Source organism: Nansenia antarctica (assembly GCF_963989245.1).
Source record: "Nansenia antarctica genome assembly, chromosome: 18".
NCBI classification, from domain to species: Eukaryota; Metazoa; Chordata; class Actinopteri; order Argentiniformes; family Microstomatidae; genus Nansenia; species Nansenia antarctica.
In genome coordinates, this window is record NC_137691.1 from 5,154,557 (window position 1) to 5,168,601 (window position 14,045).

Below are 14,045 nucleotides of genomic sequence, written 5' to 3' on the forward strand. Positions count from 1 at the left end.
TCCTGATACTGGAACCCCTCGAGGCCGAGCTACTATCAGCAGATTAAAGGTTCCACCTTCAGCCCGTTCCACTGGGAGGGTCATTCCACAGGCGGTCACGGAACAGAATGCCGAATTCCCAGTTTTACTGGGGCGCAGAGGAACAGAACAGAGGAATCCCAGAGAGGTAGCATTTGCATGTGAAGCGCTATCTGATGCTGCTGTGGCCGGGTGGGTGAGGGGTAGACAGTTAATGATTAGGAGAGGCAGAGAGAGAGAGAGAGAGAGAGAGGAACAGGAAGACCATGTAACTGCAATAGACCTGGGGGGGAGGGAGGAGGAGGGGGGGGGGGGGGGTTGGAGGTCAATGCTATACAGCTTTGAAGGCATTATAAGTAGACTGATTCTACTCGTTCTATTTCTATGTTCAAACGTCTGACTGGATCCCTATTGTAACGCAGACCAAAGGTGGGTTACTGTGCCGATACATAATGAATGAGGCCTGGCGTGCGGTTGGTCACTGAAGGTCAGAGCACTTCAACCCTGGTCCTGGACACACCGACCTGGGGGTGCCCGGCAGTGTTGCCAGATTGGGGCGTATTATTCCCGCCCAATCGGGCTACTTATGATCACACAGGGCGGTTTTTTAGACTGTGGTTGGGCTGGAAATCAATCCCAACACTGGCACCACTGGGTGCAGCTAGGGTCTTACTTTACTTTACTCTCTAGCCCAAACACTAGGCTATAACACTCACACAGCTCAACCGATCACACTTCCCTCGGTTGGTTGAGTTACGTGTGTGTTGGTGCAGTGTTGGAGCAAAAGCCTGCACAGTGCACACCCTGTGGGGGGTATATTTAGGACACCAGGGTTGAAAACAACACACGGTGTGTGATGTCACACAGACACAGTGTGTCCTGACTGAGTAACTATCTATCCTTATCCCTGTCCCCAGGCTAAGTTCTCCAGACCCTCCGGTACCTCTGAGCCCCTGACTCCCAATGATGACACATCAACCCAACGACCCTCAACCCCCCCCCCCCCCCCCCCCTGTGCATTCAAGAGACGCAGTCAAGCTGACTTGGCTACTGAGGGGTTAATCATCTGGCCATGTTTACATTAACCATGAGCGAGCCTAACACTCTCTCTCTCTCTCTCTCTCTCTCTCTCTCTCTCTCTCTCTCTCTCTCTCTCTCTCTCTCTCTCTCTCTCTCTCTCTCTCTCTCTCTCTCTCTCTCTCTCTCTCTCTCTCTCTCTCCTAGCCCCCAAGTAAGGTAAAAGACACATTTATAATACAGACACACATATATAGATATAGATATAGAATTAACAATATAAAAATATATAAAAATATATAAATATATAAAAATATATATTTTTAGGGGGGTTTATATCTATATATCTATTATAGATATATAGATATAAACCCCCCTCAAAAAAATAATCTACTGAGAATTAAGCATGAGCAGAATGTCTCGGGGGGGGGGGGGCACACAGTAAGAACTAAGAACAGGGGGGCTACACTGTTGGGTGGTGATGCATATCTGGAGACATCCCACTGTGCACCCCCAAGGGTGTTGGATCAGGTCGCCAGTATCAACCCAAACCCCCGTTATGTCATAACGAGTAAATCAACCTACGGGACAGCTCCCAGGATGACATATCCCAAAATCCCTTTAACTTCACTGGAGGAGGTGATACTTTAGTTACATCACGGTGGAGAGAGAGAACAGCCACTGGACGAGCCTAAATCCAATGTAAATGTAAGGATTTTTTTTTTTTTTTTTTTTATTACACAAACTTCTGGCAGTCTGATTTGATTGGAGAAATAACGACCTAGTCGAAATGATATTAACTATTAACCCAGGGGAAAAAACGCGTTTCCAACCAAATTGTGAGTTTAGAATGATAAGGTTCTATCTCCGTTTAGAATGATAAGGTTCTATCTCCGTTTAGGGCAGTTCAGAGATATTGAGCGTCAAAGTTTTGACATTCCATTATGTTTTGTGAGATGGAACCTTTGTTTTTTATGAATTACTAACTCAAAAATGTCAACATTTTAAAAATAACACCACACAGGCATTAATAAACACCTAATGGATCAGATTATGTAAAAAAACTCAATTTTGACAAAAATGGAGATAGAACCTTATAATTCTAACGTCACGAAATCTCAGTGGCCAGGACAGGACAGAGAGTATTTAGTGCGTCTACCCCTACCCCCCAAATATTTATCATCAAGAATAAGATGCTCTGATCAAACTGCACGGAGTTGCGCTCAACTTTACCTTCTCTGCTGATCCTCTGTGATGAGGGCTTGGAGAAGCGACCCTGGCAGTGGGGTCAACAATGTTGCATGTCCAACAATCCCGATGTCACCTAGTTAATCCATCTAGTTAATCCCCATGGTCCATGGTACAAAGATCGTCAACGGAGTGGAGTCGTAATTTTTTGACAGCTCAGTTCACCCTGCCCTGCGCTCCCTGCAAGAGCGCTCAGAGCTCTGAAGCTCCACACAGAATAATCATATACCAGGGTGGTCTCTGGGAAATGCAGTTTCTTGAATAGGGGGTTGAGAACTAAGGAAGTCGAAAGTGCAGCAGTGGGACTACAAGGACTACAAGTCCCACAACGTCATCAGCGTTTAAAGAAACTTCTTCCAAAGTTGAGAAAAACTACTAAGAAATATTGGGGGGAAATGAAAACATTTACCCTCCCCTGCCTTTTCAGAATCAGAATCAGAATCAGAATCAGAATCAGAATCAGAAGACTTTTGTTGTGTCTTTGCCCACGTTGGATCGGTGTTTGACTCTTATATGACCAAAAATCAAGTTCAAATGTCACTCTATGAGCTACACTGTCGATTGAGCCTCGGAAAAGCGCTACATAAATTCAATGAATAATAATAATAATTATTATTATTATTATTAATATAGGTCACTCGGCCTAAACGTACAGCCTGTTTATCCAAACAAATATCATAATGTCAGTACGTCAAACAAACAGTGCATAATTCATGTATAAAGGATGCCAGCATTGCCACAGAAACCTTTCTGCGTCTGTCAGAATTTGCTTTACATATTACGTTATTACGTTCAGTAATATCAATAAATCACCCCCATGCGTAAAAAAATAACGTGCACCGAACAGAATTTCACCTTATTTGCTCTAAGTAAATAAAATAAATCATATTTTTGAATTACGGATTGTTACGATTTCAACCAGCTGACGCGTCACGTGACTGAGCAACATGCGGAAGCAGCGAGAGAGCTTTTCACTCCTGCAACAATGTTGCCTTATTTAGTGTTCCTGTTAGTTTTCGCCCGTTTGTGCAAATATTCAGTGATTTGCGTCCAAGAAGACACATTAGATTTGTCTGCCCAGCACCACCAGACCGGATCTGAAACGGTCGTTGCGTTGGAAGCAGAGAGCTGTATGTCTGTAGATGGTCCTGATGTCTGTCTGTCTGTTGTCTGTAGATGGTGCTGATGGCTGTCTGTCTGTCTGTCTGTAGATGGTCCTGATGTCTGTCTGTCTGTAGATGGTCCTGATGTCTGTCTGTTGTCTGTAGATGGTCCTGATGTCTGTCTGTCTGTAGATGGTCCTGATGTCTGTCTGTCTGTCTGTCTGTAGATGGTCCTGATGTATGTCTGTAGATGGTCCTGATGTCTGTCTGTCTGTCTGTAGATGGTCCTGATGTCTTTCTGTCTGTATGTCTGTAGATGGACCTGATGTCTGTCTGTCTGTAGATGGTCCTGATGTCTGTCTGTCTGTAGATGGTCCTGATGTCTGTCTGTCTGTAGATGGTCCTGATGTCTGTCTGTCTGTCTGTCTGTAGATGAGCCTGATGTCTGTCTGTCTGTCTGTAGATGGTCTTGATGTCTGTCTGTAGATGGTCCTGATGTCTGTCTGTCTGTCTGTAGATGATCCTGATGTCTGTCTGTCTGTAGATGGTCCTGATGTCTGTCTGTCTGTTGTCTGTAGATGGACCTGATGTCTGTCTGTCTGTCTGTAGATGGTCCTGATGTCTGTCTGTCTTTATGTCTGTAGATGGTCCTGATGTCTGTCTGTTGTCTAGATGGTCCTGATGTCTGTCTGTTGTCTGTAGATGGACCTGATGTCAGCTGTGGCTGTCACAACCTGAAGAGAGATGCTGTCGTGGACATTGCGAAACAAGAACCTTCTGCATCGGGAAACCCTTCTGTCAAATACTCCAAATTGGCAAATGAGGATCCAACTGACAGTCATGCGCGTTGGAACAAGGAAGATACTACTTCCAGCCAGGTATGTACAGGAGTAATTGTATGCACATGTAGAACAGTCACAGTGACTCTTCTTCTTTTGTCTGCAGCAAGTCACGTCTCTGTCCTGTGCCTGTCAGGGAAATCATCAGTCTTCCTTCCGACAGATCTTTCAGTCTGGCACTGGCAGTCTGGCACCAGCTGCCCTGCTATTGGCAATGTTCTGTTGTCTGTCTGTTGAATGTAATGGATTAGGTTGCTCTCATCTCTCTCGTCTGTTGTCTGTAGATGGTCCTGATGTCTGTCTGTTGTCTAAATGGACCTGATGTCTGTCTGTTGTCTGTCTGTTGTCTCAAGATGATCCTGATGTCTGTCTGTTGTCTAGATGGTCCTGGTGTCTGTCTGTTGTCTGTCTGTTGTCTCTAGATGATCCTGATGTCTGTCTGTTGTCTGTAGATGGTCCTGATGTCTGTCTGTCTGTTGTCTGTCTGTTGTGTGTAGATTGTCCTGATGTCTATCTGTTGTCTGTAGATGATGCAGATGTCTGTCTGTTGTCTGTAGATGGACCTGATGTCTGTCTGTTGTCTAGATGGCCCTGATGTCTGTCTGTTGTCTGTAGATGGTCCTGATGTCTGTCTGTTGTCTGTAGATGGTCCTGATTGCAGGAGGGGAGTTCCTGATGGGCACAGACAACCCTGCCATCCCCCCAGATGGGGAGGGGCCCCAGCGGACGGTGCACCTGGACCCCTTCTACATGGACGTACACGAGGTCAGCAACAGCCAGTTCCAGGACTTCATCAACTCTACAGGCTTCGTTACTGAGGTACGCTTTCATGTTGTCAAATCTAAATCAAATATCCACCCAGATTAATCTTATTAACGAGATTAAATGTTGTTTACAAGAGAGAGACTTTTGTCCAGACTGTATTAGGGTCAGGTTGCTCAGCAGTATTAAATGGATAACAAACATGAAAACATATTATACTGTAATAATGATGTAATCATAGATTACATACTGTATATTACACATGTTGACGGTAGACACTTTGTACAGGCAGTAGCAGGGTGAGGCTGGTCAGCAGTATTAAATGGTTAACATACATAACATGAAAACACATTATACTGTAATGATGATGGAATCATTCAGATCATACAGTATATTACACATGTTGACAGTAGACCACGCTTTCACTGCTTTGACAGTTGTCACTTATACCTGAAAATGTTTTGAGTCTTCTCAGCTCTGCCCATCATCATCCTGCATTTCGTCGTCTGGTACTTGTACTCTGCAATGACCATAAAGTTGAATCTAATTTAATCTAATGTAATCTAATCTGTTAATCCTGGGGTGCTGTCACGTCTTCCTCTGTCGTGTGTTCCCCCAGGCCGAGAGGTTCGGAGACTCGTTTGCGTTTGAGGGGGTGTTGAGCGACGCCGTCAGAAACCAGATCACCCAGGCGGTAAGTGTCCCCTTCAGAGCCCAGACCAGAGAGGTAGACAACCGAGATTTAGACAACCGAGATTTAGACAACCGAGATTTCGACAACAGAGATTTCGACAGCAGAGATTTAGACAACTGAGATTTAGACAACTGAGATTTAGACAACAGAGATTTAGACAACAGAGATTTAGACAACAACGATTTAGACAACAGAGATTTAGAAAACAGAGATTTAGACAACAACGATTTAGACAACAGAGATTTCGACAACAGAGATTTAGACAACAGAGATTTAGACAACAGAGATTTAACCGCAACCCAGAAAGAGGTGAATCGAAATGACCCTTTCGGGGATTCATAGATGTAGCATTGACCCAGCTTGTTGAACTCTCACGTTAATAGCAATGCTTTGCATCAATAGTCATAACTTAGCGAGAGTGCTTATTTTAGTCCTCCAGTCACAGACAGGATGTTGCTGTAGTTTGTAGTGGTCGTTCTTTAAATTAGTGTCCAATATAAATGACAAATGACAAATAAATAAATGACCAATAAATTGAAGATGTGTGCAATAGGGCCAGAGTGGATGTGATTTATTGTCAATATTGTTAGTGTGTGTAGGGCGCCGGCAAAAACTCCCACCAAGTGATAAATCACAGCTGTCAGGGCATTATAACGGTTACGCAACAAATCTGAAAATTGTAACAGAAAAACAATCCGTATTTTTGGGGGGTTTGATTGTGTGGTGTTTCTAACCTGCTCTGAGAAATGTAGTCCCTAAAAGTACAAGCGGGGCGGCTGTGGCTCAGAATGTAGAGCCGGCGTCTAATGCTCGCAAGGTTGGCAGGTCGGCGGTTCGAGCCCCGGCTGGCCACGTGTCGAAGCGTCCTTGGGCAAGACACTGAACCCCCAAATTGCTCCCAATGAGCGGGCCGGCGCCTTGCATTGTAGCTTGCCGCCATTGGTGTGTGAATGTGTGTGTGAACGGGTGAACGAGTGGCCATTGTAGTAAAGCGCTTTGAGGCGCTATATAAGTGCAGCCCATTTACAAGCGTCGTCAAGGGAACATGATAAACCAATCAACTGCGGCGTAGGAATATCATAATTGATATTAACCGTGACATCATCGTTATTAAATCACAGCTTCAAACCCCTCTCGGTAAATCTTGTTTTCATCAACCTGTTGTATAACCACGATCACTTTCATCTGTCTCTCCTCCTGGCAGCTGTGTTTATAATACCCTTTATTTATCAGGTCTTATGTCCTATGTTTTAATTATCTTACTGTTGTTTTATCCTGCCCCGAGTACTATTTTTATTTAATTAAAGTTTATTATTCAGTTATTATTAAGTCGCTTTGGACAAAGGTGTCTGCTAAATGCCCTAAATGTAAATGTGATGTAAATGTCTCTTTTGATGCTGCTTTGAAGTCTTCATGGAGACGGTGAATGTCCTCAGGTGTCACTATTGACACGGACGCGGTCCAGTAGTGCGGTTCTGTACAGCGCGCCGACTTCCAGAACACGGACCGAATGCGAATCAGAAAGATCGTCACACAGACTCACACGTGCATTCGACGCTGAGCCATCGTTCTTTGTTCAAAGTGAAAATACCACCGCTCCTCCATGATCAGACTTAGCTGAGGTGCTGGAGCTGAAGAGTATCAAATCGAGTGCAAAAAAACTGCAGCATCACAGCGCACACTCAAATCTGTGCAAAAATGTTTCGTTTATTGCGAGCTTTCTATCATAAACCTTCTTCAGGCATCATTTTGACTTTTGTTCAAAGTCATGAAATGGATACGCAATGTGATTTTAGACGTATACTGTACGTATGCACGTAGGTACTGTGGACGGGCTGAGAGTGGAACTCTGTTTCAGACTGCGCTCTTGTCCTCAGGGGAGGATATTGGGACACACACATGACCATGTAATCACTCCCAGATGGACGTCCACTCTGGGGGGTTGCCATGGAGAAGGGGGAGAGCTAGGGGCCAGGGGGGACCAGTTCACACGCTTTGTTTCTCTTCTGGAAGTTGAACTTACTGTTTCTGCTTCCTGCTTGTGCTTTCGCGTCGGCTCCAAAGCACCCTGTACCTTTTTACTATTACGCTGCAATACCAGAGCATTATTAGTTAGTTATTTCATTTAGTTATTTACAGTATTTAGTTATCCAAATGACGCCGTTTGTGAAGATTTATTTTGACAGGCCTACTGGCAAACCGACAAGGCTAACTTGTGACTATTTTCCCTAATGCGCTAAAAGAACATAATGCCTTTGATGCCTTTTAATAGCCCTTCAAAAACATCCACATCTTCAACCGCGGAACCTTTTGTTATGTGACAGATACGGCTTTGGCTTGAAGGCACAGAGAGAGAGAGAGGGAAAACAAACACCCCCGTATGATAGAAGACGGTTAAAAAACTGCGTAGCAACAGCTACCGATGCATCCTGTTTGGATCCCTCCCGCTCGAAAACGTGGCCTTGTGGGGCAGTGTGTGTCTGTCGTTGTTGTTGTTGTGGTGGTGGTGGTGGTGGTGGTGGAGAAGGAGAAGGAGAAGGAAAAAGAGATAATGTCAGATATGTTGGGAGTGAGGAGGGGAACTCTCGATAGACATACAGATGGATGTAGATTCCTTATACATTAGGTTATAGACTGTTGTTGATGGGAGTTTCTTTAGCAGGGGGCCTGAGAGAGTAGAGAGAGTGTGTGGCAGTGTTTAAGACAGAGAGAGAGTAAACACTGATGGCTCAGGAATGCGAAGCTGTCCACCCACTAACTCGAGGACGAGGAGAGGAGTGGGTGGGTGTGCGTGCGTGTGCGCGTCACTCGCAAGCCCGGTACCGTGACGTCATTTCCTGCTTGTGTTGACCTGTAACCATATACGTATATCTGAGACGGTGTCATTTCCTGGTTGACAGGTGGCTGCTGCCCCCTGGTGGTTGCCGGTAGAAGGGGCAGACTGGAGGCACCCCGAGGGCCCAGACTCCAGCATCACACACAGGTAGGAGGAGTCGCTGCTTCTACACTGTTGCACTATTCACACTCCTCCCATCCCCGAAAAAAACGCTATAGAAGTATCAATTCACAGGGGCGCTTAGGTGGCGTAGTGGGTTGATTGATAACCTTACCTGGTGGTGTGTGTGACCCTGGTGGGGTGTGTGACCCTGGTGGGGTGTGTGTGTGCAGGCTGGACCACCCCGTGCTGCACGTGTCGTGGACAGACGCGGTGGCCTACTGCTCCTGGGCCCAGAAGAGGCTGCCTACGGAGGCAGAGTGGGAGCACGCCTGCAGGGGCGGCCTGGAGGACAGGTAAGGTGTGTTTGTGTGTGTGTGTGTGTGTTCTGTGTGTGCGTGTGTGTGTGTGTTCTGTATGTGTGTGTGTGTGTGCGTGTGTGTGTGTCTTCTGTATGTGTGTGCGTGTTGTTCTGTGTTCTGTATGCACCTGCTACCCCCCTCCCCCATCTCTCCTGACCGCTGCCCCCCCCCCCCCCCCCCCCTCTGGCTGATGGATGCTGCCTGTGTTCCAGACTCTACCCCTGGGGGAACAAGCTGACCCCTAAAGGACGCCACTACGCCAACATCTGGCAGGGGGAGTTCCCCACACACAACTCTGCAGAGGACGGGTACGTCCAAACCGCACCGGTAAGGGAGCGAATAGGAGTAAGGGAAAAGGAGAACGAATGAGTGAGCGAGTGAAATCCAATCAGATTTGGATTTGTCCCTTTATGTCGCATAATACAGTTGTAATAGAGTGAAATGTGACTTACAATCGATCCATTTGACTAAGCAAGTGAATCATCAGTTCACCAGTTGTAGCAGGAAGAGTAATCTAGCTCAGGCCAGGGGCCATTGGCAGTCTCCATGATAGAAGGAAAAAAAACAATGAATAAACTAAAAATGAATGAATGAATGAATGAATGAATGGTCTTTATTGTCATTGCTATAGTACAGGTACCAAACAACGAAATTTGGGAGGGGTGGCTCCCCTGGTGCTAGGAAAGAAAAAAAAAGAAGGGAAAGGAGCTGGTTTACATAAATAAAGGCTATGTACACTATCCACTATACTATACTGTACAGATAAAACGACTAGGGTTTACAAGGGGGGGCAGTAGAAGTCTTAGGGGACACAGTATAGGGGAAAAGCGGGTGTCTCAGGAGACGCAGTGCTGGGGGGGTAGTGGATGTCTCAGGAGGAGCAGTTAAGGTGTAGCTTGAAGAGATCCCAGTCTCCGACGGAAGACGGGTAGTGACTCTGCAGTTCTGACAGCCGTGGGAAGCTCAGTCCACCCGCGTGATCGGGCAGCGCGACAACAACAACGACAACAGCAGCAACAACAATTCAATAATAAAGTAATAAAAAAAAGTGACAATGTGAGAGAATGTCACTGAAACACAGCGTTCTAAAACCAGAACGACCAGTGTGAACAGAACAACAAGGGGCCGATGGGAGTCGGGTCACTCCCCTGTCGGGCAGGGCTGCGCGGCGGCCACAGTCCATTGTGGTGAGACAGGAAGCTGATCTCTGATTGAACCGAAAGGTTACCCAACAGGAAGTGAATGCTGTTAGACCTTTAGAGGGGGGGGGGGGGAAATCAAGAGTTCATAATACTGTCACACTAACCAGCTGACAGCTGCTCCCAGATCAGATGAATGACATGTAGATAACATTAACGAAACACATTCTACTACCCGTCAACACCGACAAGGGGTGATTCATCGACCATTCTGACAGAGGTCAGGACCATTTCCACACATGCTCACGGATATACATAACCGTAAAAAAGAAACGGGCAATAAACGCTAGGTCGCCAAATAAAAGCCTGTCTCCAATAATAGTCTGAAGCCAAGTCCCTAATAAACGCTGGGTCGAAATGAATTGTTTACTGTGTCTACTGTGTTCTCTGTTGACATTAACAGATTACTTATTCCAACCAGGCATTTTGATTCTGAGCGACAGTTGCGTTTTAGGCATTTATATTACCGGTATTTTTTCCAAAATGGCTGACGGATCTTTGGCAGGCATTCGTCTTGTATGGGAAAAGACAATAAAGGACCATAAAATACTGTCTGACTGGCTTATTGTAGGCTTAACAATGTTAGTGTTCTCGGCAGGCTATATTGGGCTCTGTGGTAACGGGGGCTTGGCAGCAGGTTGGCATCAGGTGGGCATCAGCTGCGGGGGCCGCCAGCGGCAGAGGCGCCCGTCTCCAATAATAGCCCTGTCCCCAGTATGGGCCTGGTGCACTCTGCTGTTAAAGACAATAAACGGCCCGGGCTCCTAAAATAACCAACGTTCTCTCTTTCTCTCTCTCACTCTCTCACTTTCACTCTCTCTCTCTCTCTCACTTTCACACTCTCTCTCTCTCTCTCTCTCTCACTTTCTCACTCTCACTCTCTCACTCCTCTCACTCTCTCTCTCCCCCCCTCTCTCTCTCTCCCTGTCTCTCCTTCTCTGTCTCTCTCTCTGTCTCTCTCTCAATCTCTCCCCCCCTCTCTCTCCCACCCCCCTCTCTCTCTCTCTCTCCTTGTCTCTCCTTCTCTGTCTCTCTCTCTCACTCTCTCTCTCCCCCACTCTTTCTCTCTCCTTCTCTCTCCTTGTCTCTCTCTCTCTCTCTCTCTCTCTCTCTCTCCTGACATCTACATGGTGGTCCTCCTACAGGTGATGTCATTTCCTGCCAATGGCTACGGCCTGTACGACATGGTGGGGAACGCCTGGGAGTGGACGTCAGACTGGTGGAGCGTACACCACACCACACAGGAACAGCACAACCCGGTAACACACACACACACACACACACACACACACACACACACACACTACACACACACACACACACACACACACTACACACACACACACACACACACACACACTACACACTTGCTTTTATGTCTAATCCCTGTTGTTGTTCTTCTTTGGGTTGCTATGATACCGTTCACCCTTTTCTCTTGCAGAGCGGTCCGTCATCAGGCACAGACCGAGTGAAGAAAGGAGGCTCCTACATGTGCCACAAGGTAAACAAAGCAACCATAGTATTATTATTATTATTATTATTATTATTATTTATTTAGATGTTTTATTTAGCCCACAATAAAAAAAAATCATACACACAATAACCATAATACATCATAGAGAGTAGGTGCAAGGAAGACAAGAAACCCAGAGGGGCTTATGGAGCGTCTCCCTTGGTCATAGAACGTGATTACACTACATGATTACACCCCCCCTGTGTTGGGGGGGGGGGTCAGAGACCAGCCAGGCTCTGATGTGTGTGTAGGTGTGTTGGGTTCTGTACACCGCTATGACTCTACAGAGGGAGGGTGAGAACAGAAGACACTTTTTTAAAATTATATAGGTTTATTGAGTTTTTGAAAAAGGTAAAACTAAATCTTTAAGTATATACATACAAGCAAATAACTCAGTTTGAACAGTCTAGTTTGTCCCTCCATAGTCTAATTTGTCCCCACCATAGTCTAATTTGTCCCACCATAGTCTGATTTGTCCCACCCAGGCTGGTCCTGAGGGAAACACTGATTGACCTCTCTGTGACATCAGCGCGTCCACCTTACCTGCTCCGAAGGGGAAACGCATTCTTTCCCCACTGTCTGCTACGGCCGTTGCTAGGCGACCCACGGAGAGGGCAAACAAGCTCTTCCTCCGCAGACCGAGCTTCCTCAAAACATTGCAGGATAGAAATGTACACTAGAAGAACAGGTCTGATCCTCTGTCATGGAGAGGAGGATAGAGATAGAGATCGGGTGAGCTCTATACTCTACACTTCTGTCCTTATGCCCTCTTCTGAACCCCCCCCCCCCCCCCCAACCCTGGTAACCGAACCAGTCTGCCCACCGTCCCCCGGTTGCCATGAGGATGCGATGGACAGCATGCAAAACGAGTCCTGAGCACAGAGGTCTGTTTGTTTCGTATGAAGGAAGAAAGGGCTTTATGAATGTAAAACACATTCGGCCCCGCTCGAATACCTAACAAACGCGTCCTTCCTTCTTCCCATTCGTCGGAATAGGCTAATTTACTGACATGACGTCGCCTGCCTGGACTGATGAAAGCTATCGGGAACTGTACTTTGACCTATCGTGTCCGGCGATGACGGATTCATTTAAGGGTGGGAGGAAGGCAGGCAGGAAGGAAGGAAGGAAGGAAGGAAGGGCAGCGTTTTGCCTTTCATTTTTTTAAACAGGGTTTGGTTCTGTCAGTGATGTGTTACATTCTCTGCTCATTCCTCCCTTCCTCTCCCTCTCCCACTCTCCCCCTCTCTGCCCATCCATCCCTCCCTCCCTCTGCCCCTCTCTCCCCCTCTCTGCCCATCCCTCCCTCCCTCCCTCTCCCCCTTCCTGCCCATCCCTCCCTCTCCCCCTCTCTGCCCATCCCTCCCGCCCTCACTCTCCCCCTCTCTGCCCATCCCTCCCTCCCTCTCCCCCTCTCTGCCCCTCCCTCCCTCCCTCTCCCCCTCTCTGCCCCTCCATCCCACCCTCTCCCCCTCTCTGCCCATCCCTCCCTCCCTCTCTGCCCCTCCCTCCCTCCCTCTCCCCCTCTCTGCCCATCCCTCCCTCCCTCTCCCCCTCTCTGCCCCTCCCTCCCTCTCCCCCTCTCTGCCCATCCCTCCCTCCCTCTCCCCCTCTCCCCCCCTCCCTCCCACAGTCCTACTGTTACAGGTACAGGTGTGCGGCGCGGAGTCAGAACACACCTGACAGCTCTGCCTCCAATCTCGGCTTCCGCTGTGTCTCTGAAGTTCAGCCATGACCTTTCACCTTTCACCCTTGACCCTGACAACATGGGAGTTCACCCCATCATATATGTATATGTACATATTTATTAAATTGCATAGATAAATTGTAAATGGTCACTAATATTTTTTCTATGTGAATAAAGAAAACTTGTTGCATAAAAAAACATTTTAGAAATTGCTTCTTCTTTTTTTATTAGCAGTGGTGGGTAAACACTGTTTGTTGAAATGTCATCATCATGTGGGGTGGTCCAGTGGTCTAGCACCAGGGTCTACAGTGCACACATAAATCAGCATGGGTTAGAATCTGGCCCATGCCCTGCTGCCATGCCCTCTTCTCCTTACTTTCCTGTCTATCTTCACTATCTCTATCCAATAAAATTTAAAATATGAGCGAGACTGCCCCAACATTTCTTACGGTTATTTTGTTTCTGAGTGGGGCAGACAGTCTCACTCATATTTTTCGGATAGAGATAGTGAAGATACATTTTAATGTATCATAATTTGTTAAAGTGTGTCTGGTGCAGTCATACATCAATTTCATTTAGCCTAGAAGACATTTAAGTTTAATCTTTTTAACTCACATTGGCAATGGGTCCTTTCGATTAGGCTGACCTGGGCCATGGCCAAGCAGCAGCCC

The 14,045-nt window shown here is 46.7% G+C and overlaps 2 protein-coding genes across 2 annotated transcripts in view; one reads left to right on the plus strand and one right to left on the minus strand.

Annotated features, from left to right (window-relative positions):
- The window catches only part of LOC308173499 (inositol 1,4,5-trisphosphate-gated calcium channel ITPR1-like), a 135,592-nt gene extending 133,266 nt beyond the window's left edge, over positions 1–2,326 (minus strand). The window contains 1 exon segment of the mRNA XM_080548529.1: positions 2,269–2,326. The gene's annotated coding sequence lies outside the window, so the exon portion shown is untranslated.
- Positions 2,327–3,270: 944 nt separating this feature from the next.
- sumf1 (sulfatase modifying factor 1) lies at positions 3,271–13,498 on the plus strand. Its single transcript, XM_080548282.1, has 10 exons — positions 3,271–3,413; positions 4,089–4,264; positions 4,871–5,044; positions 5,607–5,681; positions 8,582–8,664; positions 8,850–8,972; positions 9,191–9,305; positions 11,323–11,436; positions 11,619–11,678; positions 13,321–13,498. Exons 3-10 carry the CDS (start codon positions 4,871–4,873, stop codon positions 13,420–13,422), a joined length of 846 nt encoding a protein of 281 aa, XP_080404408.1. The 5' UTR covers positions 3,271–3,413; positions 4,089–4,264; the 3' UTR covers positions 13,423–13,498.
- Positions 13,499–14,045: the final 547 nt, after the last annotated feature.